This window comes from Anopheles marshallii, chromosome 3 (assembly GCF_943734725.1).
Source record: "Anopheles marshallii chromosome 3, idAnoMarsDA_429_01, whole genome shotgun sequence".
Classification (NCBI taxonomy): Eukaryota; Metazoa; Arthropoda; class Insecta; order Diptera; family Culicidae; genus Anopheles; species Anopheles marshallii.
In genome coordinates this window covers 20839950-20867931 of record NC_071327.1, presented here as the reverse complement: position 1 = coordinate 20867931, position 27982 = coordinate 20839950, and the positions used below count along the sequence as shown (strand labels likewise).

The 27982-nt window shown below is 46.9% G+C and overlaps 1 protein-coding gene across 1 annotated transcript; it reads right to left on the bottom strand.

Annotated features, from left to right (window-relative positions):
• Positions 1–41: 41 nt before the first annotated feature.
• Positions 42–27452, bottom strand: LOC128711895 (protein pinocchio). The gene is made up of 4 exons (XM_053806784.1): positions 27197–27452; positions 1554–1653; positions 379–646; positions 42–278 (listed from the first exon to the last, which is right to left on the bottom strand). Exons 1-4 carry the CDS (start codon positions 27450–27452, stop codon positions 42–44), a joined length of 861 nt encoding a protein of 286 aa, XP_053662759.1.
• Positions 27453–27982: the final 530 nt, after the last annotated feature.

Below are 27982 nucleotides of genomic sequence, written 5' to 3'. Positions count from 1 at the left end.
CCCGGAACACCGGAGAGCCCGGGAAAGGATGCCCGCGGGCTTTACGAGTGCGCATTCGCGGAAAGCTTCTCGAGCCGGGCGCATAGTTCCTGCTGCAGGAAATGTTGCTGGCTGGCGGTGCTGGCACCATTGTTGGCGGCCGCCGCACAACCCGTCAGCTGGTGATGGCTACCGAAACTGGCACAACTGCTGAGCGGTGCGGATGACTGCAGCTGAATCATCTGCGCCGGGAATTTGGTGCACACACCCTGCCAGCGTGATTTACCGCAGGCGTGGCTCTGTAGAGAGAGAGAGAAAGAGAGGGAATAAACGAAAAAAAACGCGTTAGTACAACCACGAGACTGGCAATGACGAAGGTGATAAAATAGTAACACCTACCATGGTGAAATCACGCTTCCACAGCTGACCGCAGATGCCTTCGCAGATAAGGCACGGTCGCTCTAGGCTGTAACCGCCGCACTCACTGCAATCGAGCGATACCTGATCCTCGGTCCAGGACACGCCGCATGTGTAGCATGAGCCGAGCTGCTCGCGCAGTTCCTCGATCGTAAGCACCGCATCCGACGAGTGGAAGTCGAACACGGCACCAAGCGATGGGCTGCCGACTAGATCCGACAGCGACGACGACATGCTCAAGCTGGTACGGCTGTAAGTAAGAAGATCGGGAGAAGAAAAAAAAAGAAGAACGTTCATTCAATTGCAACTCGGAAACTTGCGTAAACGCGGCATCACATGACGTCGGATGAAATGATTTGACGATTCATTCTTACTACGCCGACTGATATTCTCATCGCGAATACAAACAAACAAACCTTCCTGCAACAGAATGAACACGGCAAGACAAACACAACCCGCTCAAACAACTACGTCACGTGTAGGAGGGGGAGGATTGAAGACAAGTCACACTTGGACTTGTAAGGAGCCAAGGTATTGTAAAGATACGCTTAAAGGGCAATCGTACGATTTGATGTGGCGTTCTATTTTTGGGTGTGATAAAACTGTTTGTTTGTGTTCCAGGTGGCCGGCTTTGAAGAAAACGATTTATGAATGAAGAAGCCTCCGCGGTAAAGAGTTCCCTTCAATCTTGTAGCATTACCCGCTCAAATTAAACTCAATTCCCGTCCAAACACGTCCTTTCCTATCTTCCAACCCGAAACGGCCACTTGTTGCCACCGGCTGGTGTTAACGGAGATTAACAGCACGGTGTTTAGGAGATGAGCACTTTGCTAAAAATAAACCCTCGATTGATGGTAATATCCTCGAAACCCCGGCCCTGTCCTTCCAGTCTCTCCGTCCCGCAAACGGGAGATACAAACGTGATGGAATGTAAATAATCTAAAGCATTCAACCGGGGTAGTACTAGGGCTGTACTAAAAAAAAACAGTGCTCCATACACCATCATTAACGTGTAATGGCTTCACGGTAAAGTAAATGAACCTCTTCCTTTTTTTTTTTGGTGGTCATAACATATTTACGGGAAAACCCAGCCTCTCCAATCTCTTTGTTCGAATTCCAGTGTGAGTATTTGTGCGGTTTTTTTTTGCGGAACTTACCTCAGAGAGCTGCACAAATCCGCTAGATGGGGTGCTTGTACGCTGGCCACCGACATACTGCTGCTGTTACTGATTGCTGATAGCTTCGCACTCGAAGACACTGTACGTCAGGTGGAGATGAAACGAGAAACAAAAAAAGCAAACTATTATAGTAGTGGATTACATCCCGCATTGCAGGGGTTCCCGCGTTTCTCGCTCCTGGAAAGGTATTTGTAATCTCCAACTCCAACTCGGTAAACCGTGCCTCCCCTCCCACTGTGGGACACGCGCAAGAGACAGATAACCTTATTCGTAGAAGGTGTCTAGACGTGCACTGATGTCATTGGAATTAGTCACGCTGAATTGTATCATCAAACTGCAGCGTGACATTCCTGTGCCAGTGCTTCCGCCCTTCCCATCCGGCATCCGGGTGGTCAGTCAAACGACCACGACTCTCACACCTTCGAAAAGGCTTCCCACCAGTACATCCCGGGTAAGATTAGTGGCGCATCGGGATGGTATCTTATTGACGGACAGATTCGCACGAATTGTTTTCGCTCGCTGTAACATTCAACGCGGGGGCACCGTCTTCTTGGGAGACACATCGTCGTGTATTGATTTTCTTACAAGCTTACACGACTAACAACATTGCGCCCACTCCACACCGATGTTAAGAGGGAACCGCTTACCGCATGCGGATGTATTATCGCTCGTAAGCTCTACTTTTAGCTTCACCACAGGTTCTTATAATCATTTGACCCTGCAATCGCGAAAGTGGCTGGGAATCACCACCATCCTCAGGGAGAAGAGGAGTCTTCCAGTGAACTCTACTAGGCCACTAGAGCACAGGCGGACCAGCCGCTGATGCGTGATGCCAAACTTCAAGGATTTCTGCTCTATTACATCATCCATTTTTCGACACGCATCCTTATCAACCGCCGCTTGCTAGATCCGCTTAAACCCGTACCACCCAATCTCAGCATCGTGATCACCACCAATGCACGTGAAGCGTATTCGTTCGGAATGTACTCCCGTGATGCGGAGGAAACATCAGATGCGAGTTCGAGAATGGTCGTGATTGAATTCGATTAAGGTACACACGGTAGTTCCGCGTTAAATATATGTCATCACCACTTATCTGAAGCTGGGGCATGTCAGTAGCACACAACAGGCTAACGAGTGCAGCAGCAGTGGGTTGGTGGCAATTGCAGTCTGTAATTCAACCCCTCGTTCGCTGAACGGCGCACCGGTCGTGGAACAATTGTCACCACGAGTTATAACTTCCCTCGCTCCCCCCCCCCCCGGTTCCATTGGTCGATCTTGGTGCGCGCACGCTTGACCGATCGTTCTTTCCAGAAGTTGATTAGCGGACGGTCGCTGTATTACGCAATGGTTTCTGCCTTCCGGCGTGCTAATGGCACGATGACCTTCCTTACATCACACCCCGTGGGGTTTTTGCCGTGTTCCAGTGCTAGCTTTCTACCAACTCCACAACTAGAAGTATCCTCCCCGGATATGTGGAGTGGCGTTATGCGCTGCTGCGTCCGTATTTAGAACCTCTTCATCAAGCCCTTTGTTCTGCTGATCGCTCGCCTCGCTCCCGGTGGCGAACCCCTTGTTCCGTGTGAAACCCATACCTTGATCGAGCACAAAAATGGATTTACACATCGCGATGCTCGCACAGCTTTTGCTGGTGGTGGTGCTACGGTTTGCTGTAACCATGTGCCACACACCAGCCCGGAAAGTGGGTCGCACCGATGGTTCAAGGGCAGTTGGGCTCGCAGACAAGTCAGTGCAAGGGGGCCCATCGAACACCTTTTAACCACAGCTGGCAGTGGCGCTAGTGCTGCTGTTCGGTTGATCGGAGCGTGGTGGTGGATTGTTCGCGGCCATTTCCTTGTTGCGTACCCTCGCTGCAGGTTGAAACACACCTGCTATGCCGCAACCGCTGTCAAATGTTTTGACGCCCTCGTATTGGGTGCACATCCATTTCCTTTAATAAAAACCACCAACAAAAGCGAAGCGCCAGTGCCTGGAGAGCGGCAGCAAATGGTGGAAAATTAAAGGTGGAAAAATCGCTTTATCCACCCCTTCCCACGGCCCCAAGCAGCGAATGTCACTGCGAAATTGTACGTACGATTTCTCCGCACGTTTGTGCCGGCGGGTAACGCAGCATGGTGACCCGATCTTATGACGCCGTGGCCTTGTTGTCCGCACTGGCTTCATTTCAGCCCGCTATTGACTATGGATCGCGATCGCAATAATATCGACCATATCGGAGGGCAGAGCGAAAGCGTCACAGATCCTACTGCATAAAAGAAGGGGTTATTAGCGTGGATGGGGATGTCGCCTGCGCCTTGCCGACACGGACGACGATCATGATGCGTGTGTGTGAGGATGATCTTTCTCAAATCACACAACCGCCTGACCTACTTTTCTGACACAAGAGCATCAACGGGGGGCGAAAGTTGCATCGCGATTCGCAAGAGCGCAATGCGCTTTTGAAGGGATGATGGATTAATTTAATTTTGCTGTGCAGAACTGTATTTGGATTGGCGCCAACTTGAAGGAGAGGTGGCCCAATGTTATGCTGGCGCGCGAATTCGAAAGCAATTCGCGTTACATAAATTCATCTTCCCTCGGACAATATCTCCATCGATCACAATGCACACCCGCCCACCGGTCACGAAAGGCACCCTCATAATGATTCACCTTTTTTTTGCGTGTTTCTGCACACACGAGTGTATAATTTTGTGCAAAACATTGTGTGTGTGTGTGCAACCAAAAAATTTCATCCCGAGCTAATGCTCCCTCCCCGACTACCAATCTTTCGCCGCGGTGATTTGGTTTCTTGCAGTGAAAGTATATGCGGTAGCTATTTTTAAGCTACCGACTCGCACAGATGGAAAGCGCAACGATCGGGCCCATCGATAAAAGAAAATAAATAAACAAAACTTCACCGGCGAACGGAAAATTGCTAATTCGAAAGAAAAGATTTCAGCTGCATTCTTGCGGTTGTTCGGAGCTTGGAAGCAAGAGTTGGTGGTCTCGTGTAATTATACACCAATTTATTGGCCAAAAAGTAACCCACAGACATCGTGACTAAGCGCTGTGAATGTTTGTTTTGTTTTTTCCCTGGATAAAAAGCATAAATATCATGCCTTCCATATCTTTACTTCCCGTGTCCTTTGTTTCTCCCGAGCAGAAGGACAAAGTTTGTTCGATTAGACATTAACCCGTCTACTTTGTGGGACCGACCTTTTGGAGCACCGACAACAAACTTCGTACGTCAGAGTGAGCTGAAAGAAAAACAAAAAAAAAACATTGTCCTTGGTTCCTCTTTTTACGACGTGGCTCACTGCCCGACCGCAAACACAATGACAGGCCAAAAATCAAAACAGGGCACACCCCCCCCCCCCCCCCCCCCCCCTCCCCGCGAAAATAATGTCAAGGATGGATGGAGGACCTGAGTTCCAATGGCCTTAAGCGGGGGTTTTCCACCGCGGCACAAGGAATCCTGGAAGCGTAGTTCCCTTGTTTCCCGCTAGGGGGCCACCCTGGGAACCCTTTCCCGCGGCAAATAAATTCGTCAATCAAACGGGTTTTCACAACCCCGCCTCGGTACGGGCCAGTGTCAACTGGTTGAAACTCAATTATCCCGCAATAAACTCAGCAACACCTCCAACTCCGTTGCAAAAACGCAAAACGTGGAGCGGCGCCAATCGCGGCGCATCGCCAACTCCCGCGCGGGGAACACTCGGGAAGGACGGCGTCACTAAATTGCCACTGATTGAAATGTTTCCCGCGCGTCCCGATCGGGCAAGATTGCATCGGTATGATCCGCCATCGATCGGATACGGTCGGTTGGCCACCGGATTTAAAGCGGGATATTGAGGAACGGGCGGGAATTGGCGTGCATCCGGAATGGAGTTGGAATTGAGGTTTTGTCCCCGCTGTTGTGGTTTGCTATACGATACATTCCTCCTTCAGCAATGATTCCACCGTTGGGTGTCTCGTTCGTGCATTTCATTGGCCGATCAATGTGTGCGATCTAGATCTAGCGACACCGGGTAAGGGTAGGCCAAGCCCGGTAAGAGAACGCTCAAGGAATTCGTGTCACGAAGGAGTAATGAACAGGGCCTCGGTCGTCCCCTTGTGGTGCTAATTGTTTTGCTCCCAAGTACATAACGCAACCGTGGGTTTTGTTGTTTCCACCGCGGCGCCTGACTGTTTTAACAACTGTTTCCAATGCTCCACTCGACACAAACTCCGTACGTCTACGTTCGGCGGCATTGACCTATGGTTGCAAGTGCAGCACGATCGAAGTCCCCCACCTCAGGCAGCGCCCGCCGACGTACAAAACTTTCCCCAATCTTCACCGCGTCATCTTGGCAAACGAAAAAAAACTGCAGAATCGCATCCGTACATCCATTTGCGTCAATTGCTTCACTTTCCCTCCCAGGCTTATGAGGCCTCTATTGGTGCGTGTGTGTGGGGGCATCTTGCTCAACTTACATTTCAAAACAAAATTCCGCCTCGACGACGACGGATGATGATGCTGACGCTAGCTTTTGAACTGCTGGCTTCACCGAGTGTTTATGTTATACGTTTCTTCACCAACTCATACCACTTTGTTGTTTAACTTTATGCTCTCTCTCTCTCCCTCGGTACGGTTTTGCACTGCGTTTCTGCACCACTAGAGTCAACGGCAAACACACTCGGCGCGTATAGGCACTGCTTCCAATGGCAGACTACTGAGCTTTGCGACTGTTTGGGTTGGGCGTTTTTGCTGCCAAACACCGCACACGCTTCACAAAGGCACAAAATGATGGCACGGTCAAACTTCAAACTCCACTTCACGAAACCAGCTGGTCGACACAGTAGACTGTGGTAGATTTTTCCCAAGTGGTTTACAGATCAACTCAATGGTTGCTGCGATTAGGCACACGGTATTTTCCAAGCTTTGTAGCCTCCGTACGGACGAACAAACGAACGACAACTGACGATCGGCACCAACCGAACCATCGTATTTATAAACTAGCGACGAAATCGACGCGCGAACTCGAATGCGCGCAACCACACGCACACACACACACCCACCATCAACACGCCATAGTATCGTGTGCGAACTGGGGGCCCACAGGCGCCCTCCGCTTTTTGCACCCTGCTCACAAACAACACACCCTCCTCCGCGCAACCGACGACGTTTAGGGGAGGCTTGGCGCTTGAGAAGCAAAGGAAGGAGAAAAAAGAAGCATAAAGAAACGAATTGAACGACAGACGACGCGTTGAAGGAGCGAGACCGCTATTCCTCCACAAAACCCCCGTTTTTGTGATGGGATGTGTGGGGGTTCGTGAGGGGGGGTGGTTTTCACGAGGGGTAGTTATCGTGGGTGATGTGCGTTTGGGCGAAAAAAGAAGCGAATGGAACTGTGAATGTGCGCTAGAGTGAATGGGCGAGTTCGCTTTTACAGGGTGGGGGGTGGATGGGGGGTGACTTTCGGGGAAACCCTGTTGCGGGGTTGTGAAAAATACTCGGATTCACCGTCTCGGACGTTTGGCGGGCGGGGTGCCCATGGGTAGAGCGCGACTGGAAAGCGTGTTTCGGTAGAAAGTAAGCATTAGACGAGTAAATAAGGACATACAGATCGTGATCGTAAGATTTTTGTTTTTCGCTCAATCGCGTGGGCGATTGGGAATATCTGCTTTGATGTGCTCCATTCTCCATTGGTTCTATCTTTACTGGATGATTCTTCTGCAAGTGCGTCATATGCAATAAGTGATACAACTCTCTATAATGAATGTTTAAGCGATATTAAAAATAGACGTAGAAATTTGGAAATTACTCGGAGAGAGAAGACAAAGTTGAACATTTCATTTATATTCAGGTACGGGAAAATCCATAGTTTTGGGAAGTCGAATAAACCCAACTCGGGGGTAATTCTGGGGTCGTCGCCGGATAACTTCAAATAATTATCGAATAGTTGCTGTGCGCATTCTTATCGGTTCACAACAGCCAGCTGGTAGAGTAGAAGAGTGTCATCCCCGAAATCAACTACGGATGTATCTCTGGGCTGTACCCCAAGCTCAACTCCAACTTAAAACCCGAGTTCGACTTAACTCAGGTTTCGATTTCGAATTTAACTCCATTATTGAAATATGTATTCAACTCCTGGTATATTTCTAGATTCAATTCTAGATCACTGACTTCTGAGGGGTCGACTCCGACTTCTAATTCAATTGCCTCAATTCAAAGATGAGTCCCGACACGTCCTAAGGTTTTTTTGGAGTTGAATCCGGTTTTTCAACCTCGGCGGCGTCGTGAATTCGTGACACAACTTCGGATTTCCCCATCACTAGTTTGATGCACTTGAAAAAAAAGGACCCCGAAAAGTAAGGTTAGGAACGGGTTAGTCACGCTGTGCTAAAATCTCAACCTGGACACCGTGCCGTGTTATCCGTCACGACATGTTGTTGGAAAAAGGTGACTTATCTGAAATACTGTAACAGTTACAGATTCTTGAAAGGCGATACCCTCCTCAGCGACACCAAACCAAACTTTTCCTCGCGTTCACCATCCTATCTCATATATGCTGATAATGGTGAGGTTTGGGGAGGTGTTTGATGAATGGACGCAGTTTTGAATGCATGTTAGAAGCAATGCCGTGACAAGGGCGTAGGGTAGAGTGAACCGAGTACTACGCCAGTGTATTTCTCATCGAGCGGTTCATGACGCAGCCAGCGCACCGAGACACGAGTAACCGTGCCACCATCTCGCTAGAAGGTGTAATTCGCGGACGCTTCTTCATCCGGTTCGCTGTCTCGATGCGGTGGTGTCATAGCGCGCACCCGGAACGTACCCCTTATAAGAGGACACCCCCCCCACAGGAAGGGTAATTGGAACGGGAGAAGGTTGACTGGCTTGCAGCCGAAGCGGGTCAATGTTTGTTTTGGGATGCAAACCGATCGGATTCGGTTCGAATGACAGATCGACAGCATCGTTGAAGGTGAGGCCACCATATTACGTTGGAATACGGATCTGTTGACGCGTGTAAAATGCGCAGCGCGTATAGAGACGCGCTCCACACAGGCGATCGCTCGAATCATTCGACAATTTTGTGCTGTCAAAGCGACATTTGCAACGAGTCGTTGGTGCAAAAACGGAGTAAATGAAGTATCGATCATACGATCGAACGGGTATGGTTGGTTTGCGTTCGCTTCAAGCGAATTTTATTTCCAACGCAGAATGGTTGAGAGCATAAAGCGCATACGGGGCAAATACGGGGTTCCGGAGACAATGAGAAATCAACAACAACATTATTGTGCTTCAAAATGGAACAAATAAGGTGATTTGTTACGTATATCCAAAGATCGAACAAACACAACACTGTGTACTCTTCAACTATCGTCACCAAGTACCGAGTGACTGACAAAGTTGTAATAAAAATAAATTCCTGGGATATTCTCGTCTACCAGCACTTGACGCCTATCGATGGTGGAAATTTTGCTTCTAATCTCTCCTATCAGTGGCAATGCATTGTTTGTGGATTACGGTACGAAATGCTTGACCGAAGGGTTAATCTCGCGCAGTTGGAGAAGCCCCATTTTCAACAATCGAAACACAGGAAATAGAATGCTCCAAGAAATGCTGGGGTCATGCCTGCAACTCCCAACAGTATTTCCACCCTTGAACGGTTGTGCAAATTAAAGGGGTTTTAACCTTTGTTTGGAGTTGGTAGTAATTGAACGAACGATCCGCCGAACGGCGCCGTCAAGCGAAAGCAAACTTACGGAAGAAGTTTCGGTGGCATTCGTTACCGCTGCTAGAAAGCACAGTCGCGCTGATTATCGGCCGTTCGCGCCAAGTGTTGCAGGATGGAGAAATTAATGTTCCACACCGATTGAGCCAAAAAGGCGAACTAACGAAAAACAAAAACAAAAACCAGTGCAAAAAAAAAAACCCCCCGAACACGAATGTATCACACACGCATCGCACAGTTTTTGGGTGTACCGGTTGGGGGTGACGGGCACGTGGATACGTCGACCTTCCAACAATATCACCCAGTGTAAACACACGCCACACGGACACACCCGCCGCACACAGCACAACGATGCGCGAGTGAAGGTGATCGTGAGGTTGCTTTTTGAGGACGAAGAATGAGCCGCTCACGAAAACGCAGCGAGTGAGAGCAACAGGGGAAAAACAAACCCCCCATATCATGTTTATGGTCATCGCTAGCAAAAAAAAAAAAAAAACCATTGCGTTTGCCCCTTTGGATGCAGTGGGACTTGGGGCGGTGGACTTGCACGTGTGCACTTATGTGTACCAAATTTTGTATTTATATATGTGTCAACAGCACACGATATTTAATCCCATCGATGGCAGCTGTTGCAATGTCGCATTATTAAATTTTTGTCCCGATTATTTTAAGGTTGCGCTCCTGTTGCCTTTGGGCTACCCCGCAAGGGTTGTTTACCCCGCACGGGCGAATATGGACCATTTAAAATGTAAATTAAAATAGCTGTTCCATTTCGACTGCGGCAAACAAATTACCGACACATCCATCTTGAAGTTCTTTGTAGTAAGTTTAAGTGTGCCTTTTTACTGCCCAAACGATCATCATTATATTGGAAGCAAGTCGACAGAAAAAGTAACGTTCTAAACCAACTGTACCCATTCCCGCCAGAAATCACCGCTGAGGACAAATGTCACATTAAAACGTCACTATCATCCACGCGTAATCAGTGTTCACCTTTGTTTCCCCGTCACCGCCATGCGATCTTGCTCGGCTCCCGGCAGTTCATGATCGCCGGCCATGCATAGTACCGCAATCCGAGCGCGTACGCGTGTGTGCGACTGGAAAATGAAACGGGGCCACGCAGCACGAAATGATTCAACGCCCCTTGAACGCACGGCCGGGGCTACCGAGATGCCTCCTCCTGTCACTTGATCAGCCGGCATCGGGACCGTGCCCACAGCACCGTTCGCTCGGCTTGCAGTCGTACAGCGGTTGTGATAGCGAGCGTGGCACGACCCTTGCACGCGGTAAGCCGAATGCCGTTTCACACCACCAACCTGAGAAGCTGTTGCCCGGGCACCGGCACAGCCAGTTATCAAATTCAGCTTTTGTTTTGACTGGATTATTAATGGGGAGAGTTGGTACTGATGTAGGTGTCCAACGCTTTCCGTTGGAAGAGAAGCGCGATGCCTCGTGCCGTGGCTCAGAATTGTTCGGAGTGAAATGTCTACGCGCATGGTACACGGCGCTGATATCGGATACCACACCAACGTCTGGGCGTGTACTGTTCCTGGAAGAACGCAACACCAGGGACACGATGACCCGTTCCTTGAAGTGCACAAAACACCGGTCGACCAGACCTACAGCAACAATCACTAGCAGCCGACCCTGAGGAGGAGCGTAAAACCACGCGACGATCATGATCGCGCGTGGATGCCTGTCAAGTTACGCGCAATATTCGCTTGCGGTCATCGGCGATCACTTTCACCACGATCATCCACCATCGGTGTTTCTGTCTAACCGATCGCTAGCCTCATTATAGGGCAATTAGAATGACGCTACTATCATGTCGGAATTCGCCCGCTTGCCCGCCGCATGCACCACAAATTGCGATTCTACAAACCACAGGGGGCGTCGACTGTCGCCAACAGTCGGCGTTGGCAGCTGGTTCGGCGGCCCGGCGCCGTTACGCGATTTGTCGCCGTTACTACTATCTTGTAACTGACGCCAAGAAGGGTTCGTTTCGGTGAATGAAATTGAGACGATTTCGTGTTACGGTACGCTTCCACTTTTAATTTCCTTCTACAAATTAACCCTCAACACCGGCGACACTGGGTTGCGCTGCTGCCAAATGCAAACGATCCGCTCAAGCTTTGTGCCTCTTTGGCCAATGAAAGCATTCCATCAGGATCACGAGCAGCGGAATACTTGAGCGAACGGTGGACAGACTAATTGTTGCAAGACATCTGCGCAATAGTGAGATTGTTACGAAAAAGGGCAAGTACGTGTAGAAACCAACAAAAAAAAAAGTACATCACAACAACAATTCACTATCGACAGGTGTTTGTGTGTGTCCACAGTTGCCACCGTAGCAGCGGCAGGGCGTTTTGTAAGACAGCAGCTCGACATCTCACAAACCCCGCAATAGCGTTCGAATCACTCGATATCCTTTACTGCCACCGGGTGTACGGGTGCAGCAAAACGGTCAATTGAGCACCACGCCATCCGGCTTCTTCTCCGTTGCCCACTGTCACTTTTTTTCTACCACTTTCAATCGCTTTCCGCAACGTGTCGCCATTTTAATTTCCGAGGGCGTCAACCCACCGGAAAAAGGTAGCGCACACATAACGAAACCGTACCGTATCTTATTGTCGTGTGTTTTACCGCTGCTGCTGTTGCCTCCGTAGATATATATGTGTCGAATTAAACATTTACTCGCCGGTGTGTAACGGACTTCCACCAAGCTTCTTGCATCAGCGTCCGATAGTGTGTTTCCTCACGGTGCGGTTACCTCATGGTGGCTATCTCCCCAAACCGGAGGATGTGTTTCTTCTTCCCTGCTCGGAACGATTGGAAATAAAATCGGAATTCATTAACTAGACATATTGGAAAACTCCCCATTTGCAGCTCTTCTCGCAGGGTTGCGATTACTCAACCAGCTTGATCGAACTCCAAGAAATTCGCATTCGTTTGAAATCTGACATTCTTGAAGTTCATTGTACCAAGTTATCGGCAAATCAGTACGGCGTACGTCATTCTAGACAACACTACTTAAATGCCACCTGCTTTCCCAGTACCTCCGATGACAGCGAATTGTTCGGCTTGCTCGGGTGATGTAACAACAGCACCAGACAATATGCGCTATTACCCGGCTATTAATTAGTGCTGCTCGGCGAGAACTCGCACCACCTGCAATCACTGTTCGCCACGCTGTCAACACCCGGTGGATCCCGAAAAATTCCATCATCCCACACGAGGGCGGCGCACACGGAAGATCATCATCCTCCGGGAACGTGATCAATCAGTCGAACTCTCGTCGAGTTGTTACATCCGTAATGAGTATCTGCAACATTCCTGCGAGATCTTGCAGCCACAGCCACAGTTGGTGGAAGCAGTAAGCAATCGGTAAGTGTGAGAGGATCGTTGCACTTGCCGCATCGAGATGGGTGGCTCTGTGTCGCGTTGAAGCTTGGCGCATGTGAGTGTCGCTTCGCTGTTGAATGTTTTAATTGACGCAACGGGCGACGCGCTGTAACGTCTTATCGCCGCCTTACGTTGGAAAAAGGAAGTACCTAAGCGAAGCCGATCATGTGAGACATCGATCGGGAAGCATGGGATCAAACGTCTTTACTAACCTTTTATGATGTACGTCGAAAATGGTATGTTTAGACATAATGTACCCATAAAACTCTATTGCAGACAATTGCATTCAAATATAAAAATAGTTTGCAATTAGCAGACAGCAACTACTTGGGCCTGCGCTTATGCAACGGTTGCACAACTCGCCGCGGATAAACCCGAAACCATTACCCAACCAAGGTGAGCCCCCTTTCATACAAAGTAGCGCTTGTTGTGTTAATCTCGGGTCGCTAAAATTCCCCATAAAACACGGGGAGCAACGGGGAATCGAACGCGTGAATGATTGCTATGCTCTGGAGCAGCTTTTGTGGCTTCGGCATTTGCCGGGTGGGTGAATGTAAAGTATCGAGGGTGGTACTTCACCGAGTAGATATCTCGTGTCTTCCTACACACACCGCGTCTAGAGAGGGTAATCGCACAGCGAACGGTCAATAAGGAAACTTCACTTCGCTCCGCAGATGAGATGATGTAAAATGGGCCTCCCGCTCTAGGTAAGGCGCAAATGTGTGTCTTTTCCACAACCGATTCCTGTTGAAGCACGGCTCCGCATAAGAGCGATACACACGCACTTACACGGCACCCCGGCCACGGTGTGTAGGTAGATGCTAGGACACTTTCTTTGCAGCTGGCTTTGCACCTCAGGAAAAGCACTTCGGCGTGCAAATTAAACCGTCTCCCGGTTGCACCTGTGTTCCATAAATCTTCGCATCTGGTTGGCAGCACCGTACCGGTCGGAATGAGGATGCTTAAAGCACTATCTGGCGCGCCGTTAGCGGTAAGCTCAGTCGCCGCGCAATCGTGTAAATGGTGCACTTTCAAATCGACTCGAATGCGCCCGGCTAAGGGACGCACAGTGCGGTTTAGTGTCCGACGCCTCCGGTGCATGGCGCGACAGACATTAAATGTCAATCAATCACCAATAGCCCGGGCGTCGCGCCAAACCGAACCGGGAGAGAATGGCTTACGACGCGCACGATTCGCCTTTTCCGGGGAACAGATGTCGATGCGAATGTTTTTTTTCCATTTTTACATTAAACAGAAGATTATTACGTTTACTGAAAAAAATGGTAGCTAAGAGCACAGGTAAATAAGTGCACCATGCTCCATAAAAGGAAGTAACCTGTACATTATTGAGGAATTTTTTACGTAACACGAAAGCCTTTAGAAACGACGTAAAGGAATACATTTTGCACATTACGTCAGCATCATTCCATTTTCTAGAATAACTATAACTAACCCCCACATCACCATGCATCTTTAGAATTTCTCATTCAGACTACAAAAACATTGCTTCCATTGATCGTTCTATCCACCTGTGCGCTCTGGAGGTGGAATGACACTTCTCCTTACACCCCTGATCGGTTATCTCTTCGCTTATTCCACCGTCAGAAATAACTTCCACGACGCCGCTAATAATAGCACAGAATGCAACTGCTGGCGGGCGTCAAAGCGTCGTCTACTATGTCGTCTACTCAGAGAACCTGCCTTCACTAACCGATTCGCACATCACCTGTAGCGCTATCGCATTGAATTCGAATGGAGCAATTTTCGCATTTCCGCCAACGGTCCAACGCCGCCAACAATTTCCATGGTCCCGACCATTCAACAGCGTCCGGCATTGTCTAGCCAACAAGATTATTCTCAACGCTACCATAAGGTGCGCAAATAAATTTAACTTTCTCCTCCGTTGTACTCAGTGCCGATGATGGACAAGGGTATTGTTTCAGCCTCCTGCAAGTCATCAAGAACGGCGCATTCTTTATTGTACCGCGAAGATGTCTGGTACTGGGAAAGGGTGAAAATCTCACACAAATCGTGCCCTTGGTTGACGGACATGGACGGACATATAGTACACCGTACTACTGACCGTCCGTCACCGTCTCGCCTCCCCAACCGGGTATATTTTATCCTTCCACGAGGGTGTAAAAATAGCACAGCCAGACGGATTCGGGGGCGGCAAGGGGGTGGTATTGCTACGAACCAATATGTTAAAAATACTCAGCATCATTACCGGCCAGTCGACGGTTCCTCACACGGGACCATCGGTCGGGGCGGCGGGTGTCATATGGATGTTGCGATGCGATGTGATGTGCCTGCCTGTGCCTGCCTCCTGTGCGTCATGCACGCGGAGATCTGTGCACCAAGATGGACATCGCCACACTGTCATGTGACCGTGACGGATTCGCGGCCAACATGCCAAAGTTTGTAGCATATTGATTGTTATTGTTGCGTGCTTTACTTTGTTGTCTAAACTGTCAGCTGATCCGGACAGTATTTACCAACAAAATAGGGACTCCAATTTCAGCTTCAAGTTCATGGGAACTTCAAGTTCATCGCATCATCAACATCAGTTTGATTATTACCATAATAATACTGATTTCCTAAAAATAAAAGATTCATATTAAATTTAATACAGTGGATTCAAAGGAAGTCTAAAGGTCGTGCTTCACAGTGGAAATTGATTGAGAACTAAAGAGCGAAACGTTAAGAATGAAACGTGTCCGCTATCGCGACAAAATGCATTCAACCGCATTTGATGATAAGATGAATCAGTTAATCTCCAACGCTCAAAATGCCTTTTGGACCTGCCACCACATCGAATTGGTGTATATTTATAGTAACGACGAGCTGCTCATCCTCGTGCTTCCATTCGCCATGCCGCTGGAGCGCTTGGATGGAGACTCTCTCACGCGAACGTCCGTCCTCTAGCCGCGCATCGTCCGGATGCCTTCAATTGCATGATTCCAACGACGCCCAAAGTGATTAGACGAACGCTCGGCGCGTGTGCTTGAATCAATTGTTGATAGACAACACAACCGAACGCACACAGTCGTCCTCTGCCCACACGATTTATGGGTAGTGTGTCGTTGCACACCGTGTGTAGGTGGTTAAATGCCATCTGCCACCGCTGCCCAGCATGTCCCAGCGAAGTAGGATCTGTGCGGGAAAAATAAGCGCCGTACTGTCGCGTTTTACCATTGGCGAAGTAAGAGTTTGGTGGGAGTTAAATTTTCCACAAAATGCGGCTCCGAGCGGCAAGCGTAAATACATCGGGAAATTAATATTACCGATGACCGAATTCTGGTCGACACGGCCAGAAAGCAGCACCAAACATCTGGAACGGGAATGGTGGCAATTCGGCGAATTCGGATGTTGTTCCGTACGGTATAACAATAATACCGATTTAATTCATTCCGGAAATTTGCTGCAACGACTAAAGGGAAGGAAATTAGTACGCAAACGTAATTGCGCATGAATAGCAGTTAGAAAATGTTGTTTTTCCTCCGTGCTGGTAGGAAAATTCCAAACACAATTTGTGAGCGTTAAACTGATGATCATTTAGGAAATGTATTGATTCTATGAATACACAGTCTTGTCTTTACAGAATTCTTGCTAACAAAAGGCAAGATAAACATTAGCACGGGGATAGCATGGCATTAAGTTCGCAATCGAGAAGATTGAACACATACTTTACAACTACCACCAAATCTACTATTTCATTTACCAAATTACTTAAATAATACGTCCTCCTAACATTCTCGCATCTGCCAAACAAGCAATATCCTTCCCACATCGGCACAGCAAGTTGTCACAACTTCCCGATCAGTCGCGATCGTTCGACCACGGTACGTACGCGATGACGCAAATCGTGTGTGACCGCAGACCTTTTTGGTAGCAATCAATAACCAATATTCAGAAAGTGTGAGAGAAAGACCGACAAAAAACCCTACCGCAAACACTTATGCAAACAAAGGTGACTGTTTAAGAGCTCGTTTCTTGTCGGTCACGCGCAAAAGAAAGAGCTAAGACTTCAAGAGGTTCCAAACAGGTGGGTTCCCTTGCGGACCCCCTCCTGGCGCTGAGAGGCAAACCCTGGCAGTTGAATGTGTTTCTTCATCATCCACTTTATTGCGAATCAATCGTGATCCACTGTTCCCTCTCTGGCGGCACGATCGAACTCGAATGGTGCGGTAAGGTGGAAAAATAAACCTGACACACGATCGTCAAAATTGGTTGTGCCGTGTGTGCGTGTAGCGTTGGTGACAGCACAATAGTAGCAGCGAGGAGGTAGATCGGGCGGAGAGAAAATATGAAATCCTAGTACTAAGTTGCGGCACGTGGGAAGCGGTACATAAAGAAAACACCCTTTCCGACGCATGTGACGGACAACGTGAGGATTATGTAAATCGCGTGCAGCATCAACAGCACCGGTGCACCGGATGGGTGGTGGTTTTGCTGTCCAACCAAGCGTTTGATTGCCGCTCGATCGCCAGATTTCGAATGCTGGCGGGTGCTTGAAGGTGGAAAAGATAAAGAAAAACTATCATATCAAGTGATGCGTTTATCGTGTCACGTTTGATCGGCCGGCACCAACCTTTCGGGTGGATGTACGGGAAGATGTTAGAGTGCACGCCTATGATTTGCATACAATTGGCCTCGAGAAGGAGTCAGATTCAAGCGGTCATTGATGTAATTGCGAAATTATATAACCAGGATCCCACAAAGATTCATTAAATAACCTTCAAGGCGGAGAGTAATTGCATTGCGGTGTTCTTTTTTCGTTAACCTCTTCCATTATTCTAATGATGACATGCATTGTGCCATCGTATTGGTGGTTGAAATTTGTCTTGCTTCCTCACGGACACACTTAGGCACTGCGCGGTGCCGATGAACGTGCCAATCAAGTTCCTATCCCCAACTAATCTAACAACCCAAAAAAGCTTCCAACACGAATATGCACATGCAAAATTCGTGGGGGAGTGGGGATGGTAAAAAAACCAATCCTCCTCCAATCGATCTCAACTTCCTTTTTGTTCACTTGCGGCTAATACAGCACCAATGCTGAAAAAAATAAACTTGGCATGAAGGTAGGCATGTTTTTACCACCACTTGCCGTTGCAACGATTTCTTTCACACGTGACCGATAATTGAGCCCTGGAGACACGGTCAAGGGAATGGTGCTGGACGACGAAGTGATTGTGTCGTTGTAATATTAAAAGAACGTCATGAAATCGGCACGATCGTCACGGGTTGAACGAATCGCTACACAAGGAAGACAGAATGGAGAGGAATGAAATGCGGACAACATTTCGCGAAGGGAGTTCATTCGAAAGTACAACTTATTCTTTATGTTTTGGAAAATTATGGATTCGAAACCAAAACGAATTCAATTCTTTTGAATCCAAAAGTTTTTTTGAGCAGTGTTTTGAGCTCCCAATTCGTGATTTTCTCGAGTAATAGCACTGAACGGCGAAGATCTGACTAGTGTTGAGTGAATCTGATTCAGATTCGTGAATCTGAATGAATCCTTGAGCTGAATTAATTGATTTGAACCGCTTACCCAAGATTTATGACCACATGATCGTCATGTACCAAGCACCTGTTCCCATGATTCATGAATCTTTTGGGAGTCGATTCCTGATTTGAATGACTCCCCCACTAACGATTCATGTGAATAATTCCTCTCAAAAGATTAATTAAGCAAAACACTATACTGCGAATGAGCTATAAATGCCCATCCAATATTCTCCAAAATTCCAAATTTTTGACCAAATTTTTGATGGTTTGAACACTAGGAAGCGGATCATAATAGATAAAATAATGCTGATCCCACCATTTACAGATTATGACTTCCTGGGGGCCGCTATTTTAGCGTTTAAGTATAACATTCTATCGGTGCCATAGTTTCCTGGAACGAAATTCACACGAAAAATTATTCGAAATCGTTAAAAATGCTTAATGAAGCAATAATATTGCAACTTTCAATAACAATAATTGCAATCACAGATTTCAAAACGAACCAACAAATATGACACATGAGATCTGATATTTTCGGCCGTAATGGAACGCAAGGTGTCTTTTTTATCGCAAAACACTGGAAACTTTCTTGTTCAGACCCCAAACTGTTTAAGTATCACAACAACAAAAAATGAGCAACGGCACAAAAGATAATGACAAACAGTAATCCCAAACTCTCTCCTGTGACCTTAACTGATATCTAAAATCGAACCTTCTCAACCTCGATAACCTTTTGCCCCGAAAACGGATATCATTACCTTTCCGGTCTTATGGGATAGAAAATGCCCAGCGGAAGCTTAACACATGGAAGGTGAACAAAAATACCACGAAAAAACGTTAACACTCACACGGCAGATGACATGGCAAATGCAAACTCACCCACACCGTCGATGTTGTTTTTTTTTAAGCGACAAATATAATCACCTTTTCTCTTTCCTGTGTAAAAGATTCACATTAAGCTGCGCTATCACGAACTGGCAACAAACGCGCTTTCGACCCTCTACAGCCGGCATAGCAGGAAAAAATCATCCTTCGGACTTCGAACGGCACACGGTGAAATCCTCATTGGATGAGAGCGCCGTAGGCAGCAGCAGGGCGCAAAAAAGTGGCACAAAAACCCTACAGGCCACCACATTCGTGTCAAGTCGGATTAACAGTAATCAGCTGTAAAATGCAACACACGGGCCACCCGGGGAACAAGGGGTGGCAATGCAAAAAGACCTTTGGTGAGTGCCGCTTTATCGAGCAGATAAATATAAAAGCGATCCTTTCGGGATAAGATAATATAATAAGAAATTACCCCTCGCTTCTACCCGTGCATCCCGTGTACCCCGCGGAAGAACTGATAATATAGAGCAAACGGTGACCCCATCACACAACAGCAAGGAATGCCGCTCTAATGCATTCGATTTGAAATAATTGTTAAAATACATAAGCGTAAACGCGTGCAGCTTCTTCAACAGTTGATAAGGTGCCGCAGCGTGTGTGGATGACATTCGCTTCCCACAAGCATTATGGTCGGCTTGTGTCGGGCAGGTTTGTGTGGGTAACTAGAGGGTTGTAGATCCGATACACCCCTAAAAGTAAAACAAAAAAAAACCGCACACACACACATATATACTGCATGTTACCAAATCACACCGTTGCTAGGCACACCGAAAATCATTTATCACAATCCTCGGTGCGTCCGTGTCACGCCACACCGTACCGTACTGTTTGGATCGTTAAATGTATATCATCCCCGCCCATTCAGCGGTTCACACCTCGGTCAGCATTTGTTTGGGTATTTATTTTTCAGCACAGCACCACCGGTTTGTCGGTTGGTGACATCGGGCAGCTTAGCACTAAAAAGAAAGAGTGAAAAAAGAATAACGGCGATCGCCAAAAAGTGAAGCTCTGTATATTGTAGTTTAAAAATAATTTTATCTCAAAATAAATTCATCGAGCGGGCCCTGAGAATATGAACATTTCTCCAAACATCACAATCCATACGTGTGTGTGTGTGTGGGTAGTGTTGTATGCGACCGTATTTTCCAACGCAACCTGTTCAGGCTAGATCACACCGGACCGGCGATCTTCATCGGAGCTGTAGCTGACACCTGTTGTTGCGGTACAGTCGAACGATGCAATTGACAGGACAAATCCCGCCTTGATAGCAGATTATGTTAGACACAGACTTCGGCTATTGTGCCGTACTTTTCCACCGACACTTGCAGTACGCGGCATCACGAACATCACGCCAGCACTTCATGCTGTTCCGTTCCGATGCATCTCGCTTGTATGTTTGCCTTTCCTTTTCACTCTGCGCTTCCCGTGGGATGCAAGAGCGATTCCATCTCTATCGGTAGGTACACTGCCCGATAGCTCATCCCGGATTGGGGTCGCATGGGGCCACACGGTGGGGAGATTGGTGGCATCAGCACGCGAACGCAACGAACGCCCGGTGCAAGCCGGTACATGCTTGCTGATGCAATCGCAATTTAGCGTGTCACGTCTCGTGGCACGCTACCAAGCGAGGAGTTTTGTTGCGAAGAATGGTCCGACTCCCCCCGGGATATGGCAAATGTTTGGCAAACATTTTTCTACCCCGCCTCTCTTCAACCGTGCACCGAATGTATTGCAACGTTTGCGAATTAGAATCAAAATAGAAAATTTCTTCCATTAAACAAACATTGGAATTCATTGTAACCTGCGGATCAACGGAAAAACTACTAAAAATAAGCTTGAATGAACTTTATGTTTAAACAACAAACAAACAAAACAATCAATCAATGCAAATGCAAGCTGAGGTGAAATATCTTTCATATTTTACTTAAATTATTACAACTAACCAAAGCAATACCGTACTAGCGTTTAGCACTAGAACTACCGGATCAGTTATTTTTACTGAAACGCTTCATTTTCATTACATTAATTTTTGGGGTAAAACAATTCCACCATAGCTGATACATTACTTCCACATATCTTTTCTGTAGTATGAACTCAAAAACGTATTGGAAATTAAACCAGGACATCGGAATAGTTTATGCATTGACCATCAATAAAAAAACGCTTAAAACGCTTGGTAGATTTAGTGTTAAGAAGCCATTTGCATGGTGCTAATTCCTCCTGGTGACATTATACAAACGACCATATAATAATCATCCGACACCGTCGCTGAGATTGGTGACCGTGTAATATGTACACAATGATGGGTAGGATTTATCGCACAAACTGTTAGTTTTATGAGTCATGAATCGCTGTCGTACATTTAGTAACGGGGACACACAGATGAACGAACTAGCGAAGGTTTGACGCAGAAATCCTTCAAACGTGTTGCGTGCGTTTAAATTCTGTTTCGGTACAAGCTGCTCCCTGTCGTGATAATGCATTGTGATTGTGAGTCGTTTAGAACAAACAAACAAACAGCGAAAAAATCCCCGGAAAATTCTACACCACAGGCACGATCGCTGGTTTCAAGCGGAAATTCACCACTTGGACAAAAGCAAATAACAGCACGAGACCAGCAACCCAGACCGGCCCACTTGTTACACTACAAGTCGAAATCAAATCAACCGTATGTAGATATTATCACATCGATTTGTTTGCTTCAAATGTCTTGCATGTGCCCGAATGTTCAAGAAGCGGCAACCTCTCGCCCGGGCGGGAATCCCAAAACTACTCCGACCTCCCCCGATGGCGATTGCAGAACGAGACATCCAACACAGCGCCAAGGTTGGTACCTAGCCATCGCACCGACCTCCCCCAGTTTAGCATAAGCTGCACATTACCAATTGAACATTTTGTCAATGCGCACATCATATCAACCTTCGCGTCAATGCAATACAAACCTACCCAAAAACGGATAACACACAAAGCGCGGTGGATAATCCGGTACCAGCGAGAGGGTACACACACCGTCTGCAAACAATGTCCGAAGCGTGGCGAGTAGGTGGGGGGGGGGGGGGAGGAAGGCACACGAATGTTTACGCGTGCGACGTCACATGCGGATTGACCTGGTCGAAGGTTGATCGTCATCCCCGCCACTACTAGCCAGCCGCACTAATCAACAACGCAATTTTCGGGCATGTAAATTTACGTCACTTGCGTCCACAAAATGCAAAGGCTTCCACCATTCCGGTACGGTTAAAGCAGGTTGTTGCCGAATTTTATTTTGACGGGGAAATCCAACCCCCGGCTGCGCGCTATGGCTAAAAGAGAAGTAAACATAATAGAGATTTAAATGCCATTAAGAACGTCTCGTCTTGTGATATGGATGCGAACACGACATAAAAAGAGGGGGAGCGCGAACAACCTCAATGCAGCATACACATCAACATTGTTATGGTGGCGGAATGCCGGGGTTAGCAAAATCCGATCCTCGGTGTCATCAAACTGGTCCGAACCGGTTCATGCCGCATCGACCGAGAGCCGTCCGGGCAGCATCGCTTTTGTTTACATCGCGCAAACTGCGGACAGTGTCGGGGTGGCTTTTCCCCGTCTAGAACTGCGCGGGTAATCTTGATAAGACGGTGGATGGACGGTGGGGAATGGGTGGAATTTCCCGACCACAAACATCCGGCGACATCACACCGTAGTTTTCGAGCGATACGACAAGACATCAAACGCCACTTACGCACGTTAGACCAATTGCAGAGCACTCGGGCAAGGCCGCAATTCCCGCACCACCCGCACACACATACATTGCAGTTCTGCCCCACGTACGGTTCCTTCCGCATTCCATCCCAGTGCCCCCCAATTGGCAGTCACGGTCACCCTACCAATTCCAGAGTATTCCCGCCGCGGACATGGGCGGTGCTGTAGATATCAGTTGTACAAAAACCTGTTCCACGTGTGTCACAGTTCCCGGAGGTACCGACCGATTGGAGGTGGGATAAAATTTCACCGCTAGCTCGAAACGGTCACGTGATGTTTGTTTTCATACGAGCGGGGAGGAATTTCGCAACCATGACCATCCCCCTTTGCCCCATGGTTCGTGGATCAAGAATTTGAAACGTCACCCGAAACGGGTTTTTGATGATCGATCACGGGCGTGGTGAAACTAAGAAAACCCATAATATGCTAATTTCCAGCAACGACTAGGCGGCGTGAATATATCGAAATGCATGCGCCTCGACGGAGTTCATGATCAATTCAACGATCGAGGGGCTTTTGTCGCAACGGCTATGCTAATGGAACGTGATTTTCCGTGCGATTGGATGTTCGTTAGTTAGGATGGTTAGTAGTGTGGATAAAAACCCCACGGTATTCCCTCAATTATCATACTGGAACTATATTGATTGGTGTCCAAATTGTTCGCAATGGGACAAGTGTACCTTCAAAAAGATATTGCACGTGATTTGCGCTCTAATTTACTAAACGCGAAATATGTACTACTTTAGAGAAGAGTCTATGCAGCCCAATCGATGGCTAATCTCTGTATTTCTTCAAATGAATAATTTGTTGGAAATTTGCTCGCTTCTCGACAGCTTAGATGGCTCAAGTCACTTTATGAGTCTCGTTTAGAATTACAATGTACATTAATATATCTGTTACACTTTATCAAACGGAACCTACCGATCCTATTGCTAGTTTCCGATATCCGAATCCGACAGCAACAGGTTGGTCTTCTAATAATGTTGTGGTTAATGAATCTTATGAGAAGAAGAATCATTCATATGACTCTCGATTCAGATGCTTTCATTCAGCTAAAAGATTCACCAGATTCATGAATCTGAATTAGATTGACTTAACACTAGTTCCTAGCTTAATGAATCTTTTGATGATGAGATGAGAATAATCACTTTTTTCAATGATTTGAATCGGAGTCAAAGAGTGGGTTTAAAGTTTTTCTAACCTTTACTCACTCTTTTGAGATTCATTAAAAAATATTACACTGCATTTATGTTTTTACCACTCTTTTGCGTTTATACTCACTCTCACGCTTTGTGCCGACTAGAAACTCACTCAGGAGTGAGTAAAACTGTTTTATCGCTCTTTGGATTATAATCACTCTGTAAGAGTGAGTAAAAGAGCATTATCACTCTCTTTGGATTATAATCACTCTGTAAGAGTGAGTAAAAGAGTACTAAAGGAGTCATAAAAACTCTTCGTGCTGATTTCTATTCATTCACTCTCTCGAAGGTTTCAAATCACTCACTCACTCTTACTCAGCGTGCACATCTCTTATATGTATCTTTGATGAGAAATCTTTTAAATCAGTAATCGACTGGCAAAAGATTCATGACTCATTAGAGCAAGTGGTGGATCATACCCCTGGTCCAAAAGGTATATGTTGTTGAGCCCTGAATCCGATGTCCACTGGGAAGAAGGGGCGGACGGGATGAAATTGGGATTCAGGTTCATTCATTAAGTTCAAAGATTTATTCAGATTCATGAATCTGAATTAGATTCGCATAATACTAGTCCCTAAACTAGAGACTCGAATGCCTACTCTTATTTCAATTCTTATACCCAACAATACCTATGGATACACTGGATCTCAAAAAGGCTTTGTTTCCTAAAGATTCATTGGCCTGAGGTACCGCCGATTGGTGTATGGTTCTCGCTTTCCATGTTAACGCTACAATTTAGTTAATTTTATCTATTTAATGTACTTAATTTGATTTGTCTGTCGCATGGCTTCAAGTTTGTTTATGCCTTCCAATAAATAAACAAAAATCATACCCCAGCTCTGTCACTCATTAAACAATGCGCAAATGGGGAAAACACGTAGAACCAAAACATGTTATTCTTCAAAACACATCTGTGCAGTCGCCCCGAATGGTGCGTAGTTACGGCCAGACAAATATTCGTCTCAAGTGTGAAAAACGCACTTCTTTGAACACAATAAACGCTAACCTTAAATGTCTTCTGATTAGATTTGGAAATGTAATCAAAACGTGATAAAAACAAACCTTTACTGTGCGTATTAATAGGATGATAACTTAATTTTCATCGAACTCCTATCATCTACCTCCTACAACGATGGTAACGCCACAGGACAGAGAAATTGCGTCATCCTAATTCATTCATATCGCACGACGGTTGATTATCGATCGCAATCTTATCATCGGAAGCGATTCAGCGCTAAAAAATGGACCCTTTCAATACCTATGCATGTACAACAGGTTCATCGCGTTGAAAGTGAATCGGAGCGCAAGAATCATATGGACAACAGCCGCAAACAGCCACTCTACTGCCCCGGTGGAAGCTGTTTGCGTAGGTTATGTACGATTCGTAAACAGATCATATCACGAAAGACGTCATCGCCTGTGTAAAGTTGGCCAGAGCACAGTTCCATCAGTCGATGACGCTGAGGAAGACGACACTGGACATTAATTTTAAGATGAAGAAGAAAGAAAAAAACAACTGCAAAACAACGAATTGGGGGTGGTCCGATATGGGCGATGATAGTAATATAAAAACGACACCACGAGGTGTACCTGGCTGTTTTACGTGCTGCGGAACCTTTGCCTGACCTCTTCCACAACAACAACAAAAACATCACCAGCGCACGTTGTCGGATTAAACATCGGGCATCAAACAGATGGGAGAAAAATGTACACAGACATCAAATGTGCCATCATCATAATCAGGAAGGAGGCTCGTACCGTTACCGACGGCAATCAACACGGCAATACCCAAGTGGACCCCATCAATATGGTTGAGCAGGGGCGTATGCGAATAAACACATCAGTGCCCGGTTTCACATCATCTCTCCACATCTGCCGAGAGGCCATCTCAATGCGGCCTCGAACCTTCGTCCTGTCGATTAGATTATGTTTGCCACTTTTTGCCAGACCACCGTTTCACCCGATGAAAGCCCACACGATGGCGGTACCAGGCCAGAACAAACAAACAACACCCGCAAACGGGCGCCCCCGTACACACGAGCCGTGCCTTTTTTACAACAACAAAAAAGTTGTGTACAGAAATGAAATCACTGCACGAACGGTCCACTACAGACAATTGATTTTCTATTAAATGTTTTAAAAATTGGTTAACTTTATTGCAACATCCTGAAAAAACTAAATGAAAATTTGGAATGTATCTTATCGTCTGCAAACGGCAATGAGCAAAAAAAAAAATCGCACACAATCAGCACCAACCGATCGTATGATTGTGTTTGTTGTACGGATTATTAGCAGAATATTACACGTATACTCCACTGTGTTTGTCAAGCAAAGTAACAGTGAAGCTGCAAATCTTCAAAAACAAGTTCCTTATTTCTGTTGACGATCTCGATTAGGAGTCGGAGCCGAATGAATACGATCAACAGAGCAAGTTCAACGGAGAGGTCCCCCCAGAGTGTCACCCAGGACACCAACGGGGGGGGGCATATAAAGCATACCATAATCGGGCAGGAAAAGAAATGGTGCACAAGAAAGACAACAAACCTACACGCAACTCACACATTGGGGCAAGTACGCGTACATGTACCGTTCAAGGAAGGACGTTAGCCGCATCCCCCAGCAAACGGTTGAAAAATAAGCTTGTTTGCTCCAGTTTTATGTTATTGTGCGGTTGCCCGGACCCGTCGGACGAACTATTAGTTTGTCAATGTTTTGCATGCCACAGCCACAGCAGGAACTGGGCCAGTGAACAATTAGTGGGGAAAGGACGTCAGCGCTAGTTGTGCTGTTTACCGCAGACATGTATTTACTTTCCGACACGGATCTTTTGCAATGATCCTCTCATAGAGGCTAATGTTTGATTTCGAACCGAAATGAATAGGTCGTCGACTACGGATAAAGAGTTTGCTAAAACATTACATCAATATTTCTTTCGCCAACGATCTACGACATTTCGCACCAACTGGAATGCTCCATTATCGCCCGAGTGAGCTTAAAATAGTACCGGAGAGGTAAACAGTACGCGTTCAAAATAAAATCATTCTAAATAAGCAGCGCGATCAACCTTATGTCTTAACTTTAGCATTCGAATCGCAAATCGCTTTAAAAGTGAATCTGGGTCAGTATTTGATTTTCCATTTCTTTATCCACTTACCTTTCATTAGCTGGTTCAAATTCGACACAACCGAGGCGGAGTTAAGCCCGTAGTAGGTAGTAACCGATCGTGTCATATTCGACGATACAAGTTGCCGGGCTAGCTGCTGCGATCCGGTTGTCGAGCGCATTAAAACATTTGCCGCACCGGTACCGCCGACCGAAAAGTCGGGATCATCCGCATCAAACACCACATTGTCCTCCCATTCGGAAACAAAGTGTCGCGGCGCGAATGTGCCATTATCGTACGGTTTCATAGTGGGCGAGTCTTTACGCACTTTGCGGTGGAAGGAACCGTCTCGTTTCCCTGGGGATTTATAATCGCCGCTCTTGGACTGTCCGCTGGACCGGGTGGGGCGGTAAGTTTGACCTAAAACAACAGAAACAATTTCATTAGTTAGAATACAGCGGTTCAACGCGGAAGGATCATGACTATTCAAGGCAGTTAATTAGCTATAAACGGATGGGGCGCTGGCAGTGTTGATGCTCCTTTTTCTGGTGACCCGGGACAAAGAAATTCCCCAGTTCCCGGTTGGATTAAGGGCCAACCGCCAAGGGTATATCAGTACGCACGCATATCATTTCCCCGCACACGCTTCGTTCGTTCGCATTGGACGGCGATGTCAAGAAAGGTTAACTTATTCAAATCAGGTAAAAGCACAAGTGTGCAGACACATACCGCTTCTTGGGAAGGGACCACTCTACCGACCCAACGCAAGGTGACAGATTGTAGTTTTAATGAGACAACCCGAAGCAAGAGGTTAGAGTACATCGAGAGTACAGTCCG

Excerpts from the sequence above, each read along its gene's own strand:
- LOC128711895 (XM_053806784.1), bottom strand. The coding sequence starts at position 27,452 with ATGAAACCGTACGATAATGGCACATTCGCGCCGCGACACTTTGTTTCC. Across the intron at positions 647-1,553 it reads GATTTGTGCAGCTCTCTGAG|CCGTACCAGCTTGAGCATGT; the intron begins GTAAGTTCCGCA and ends TCTTACTTACAG. Across the intron at positions 279-378 it reads GGAAGCGTGATTTCACCATG|AGCCACGCCTGCGGTAAATC; the intron begins GTAGGTGTTACT and ends CTCTCTCTACAG.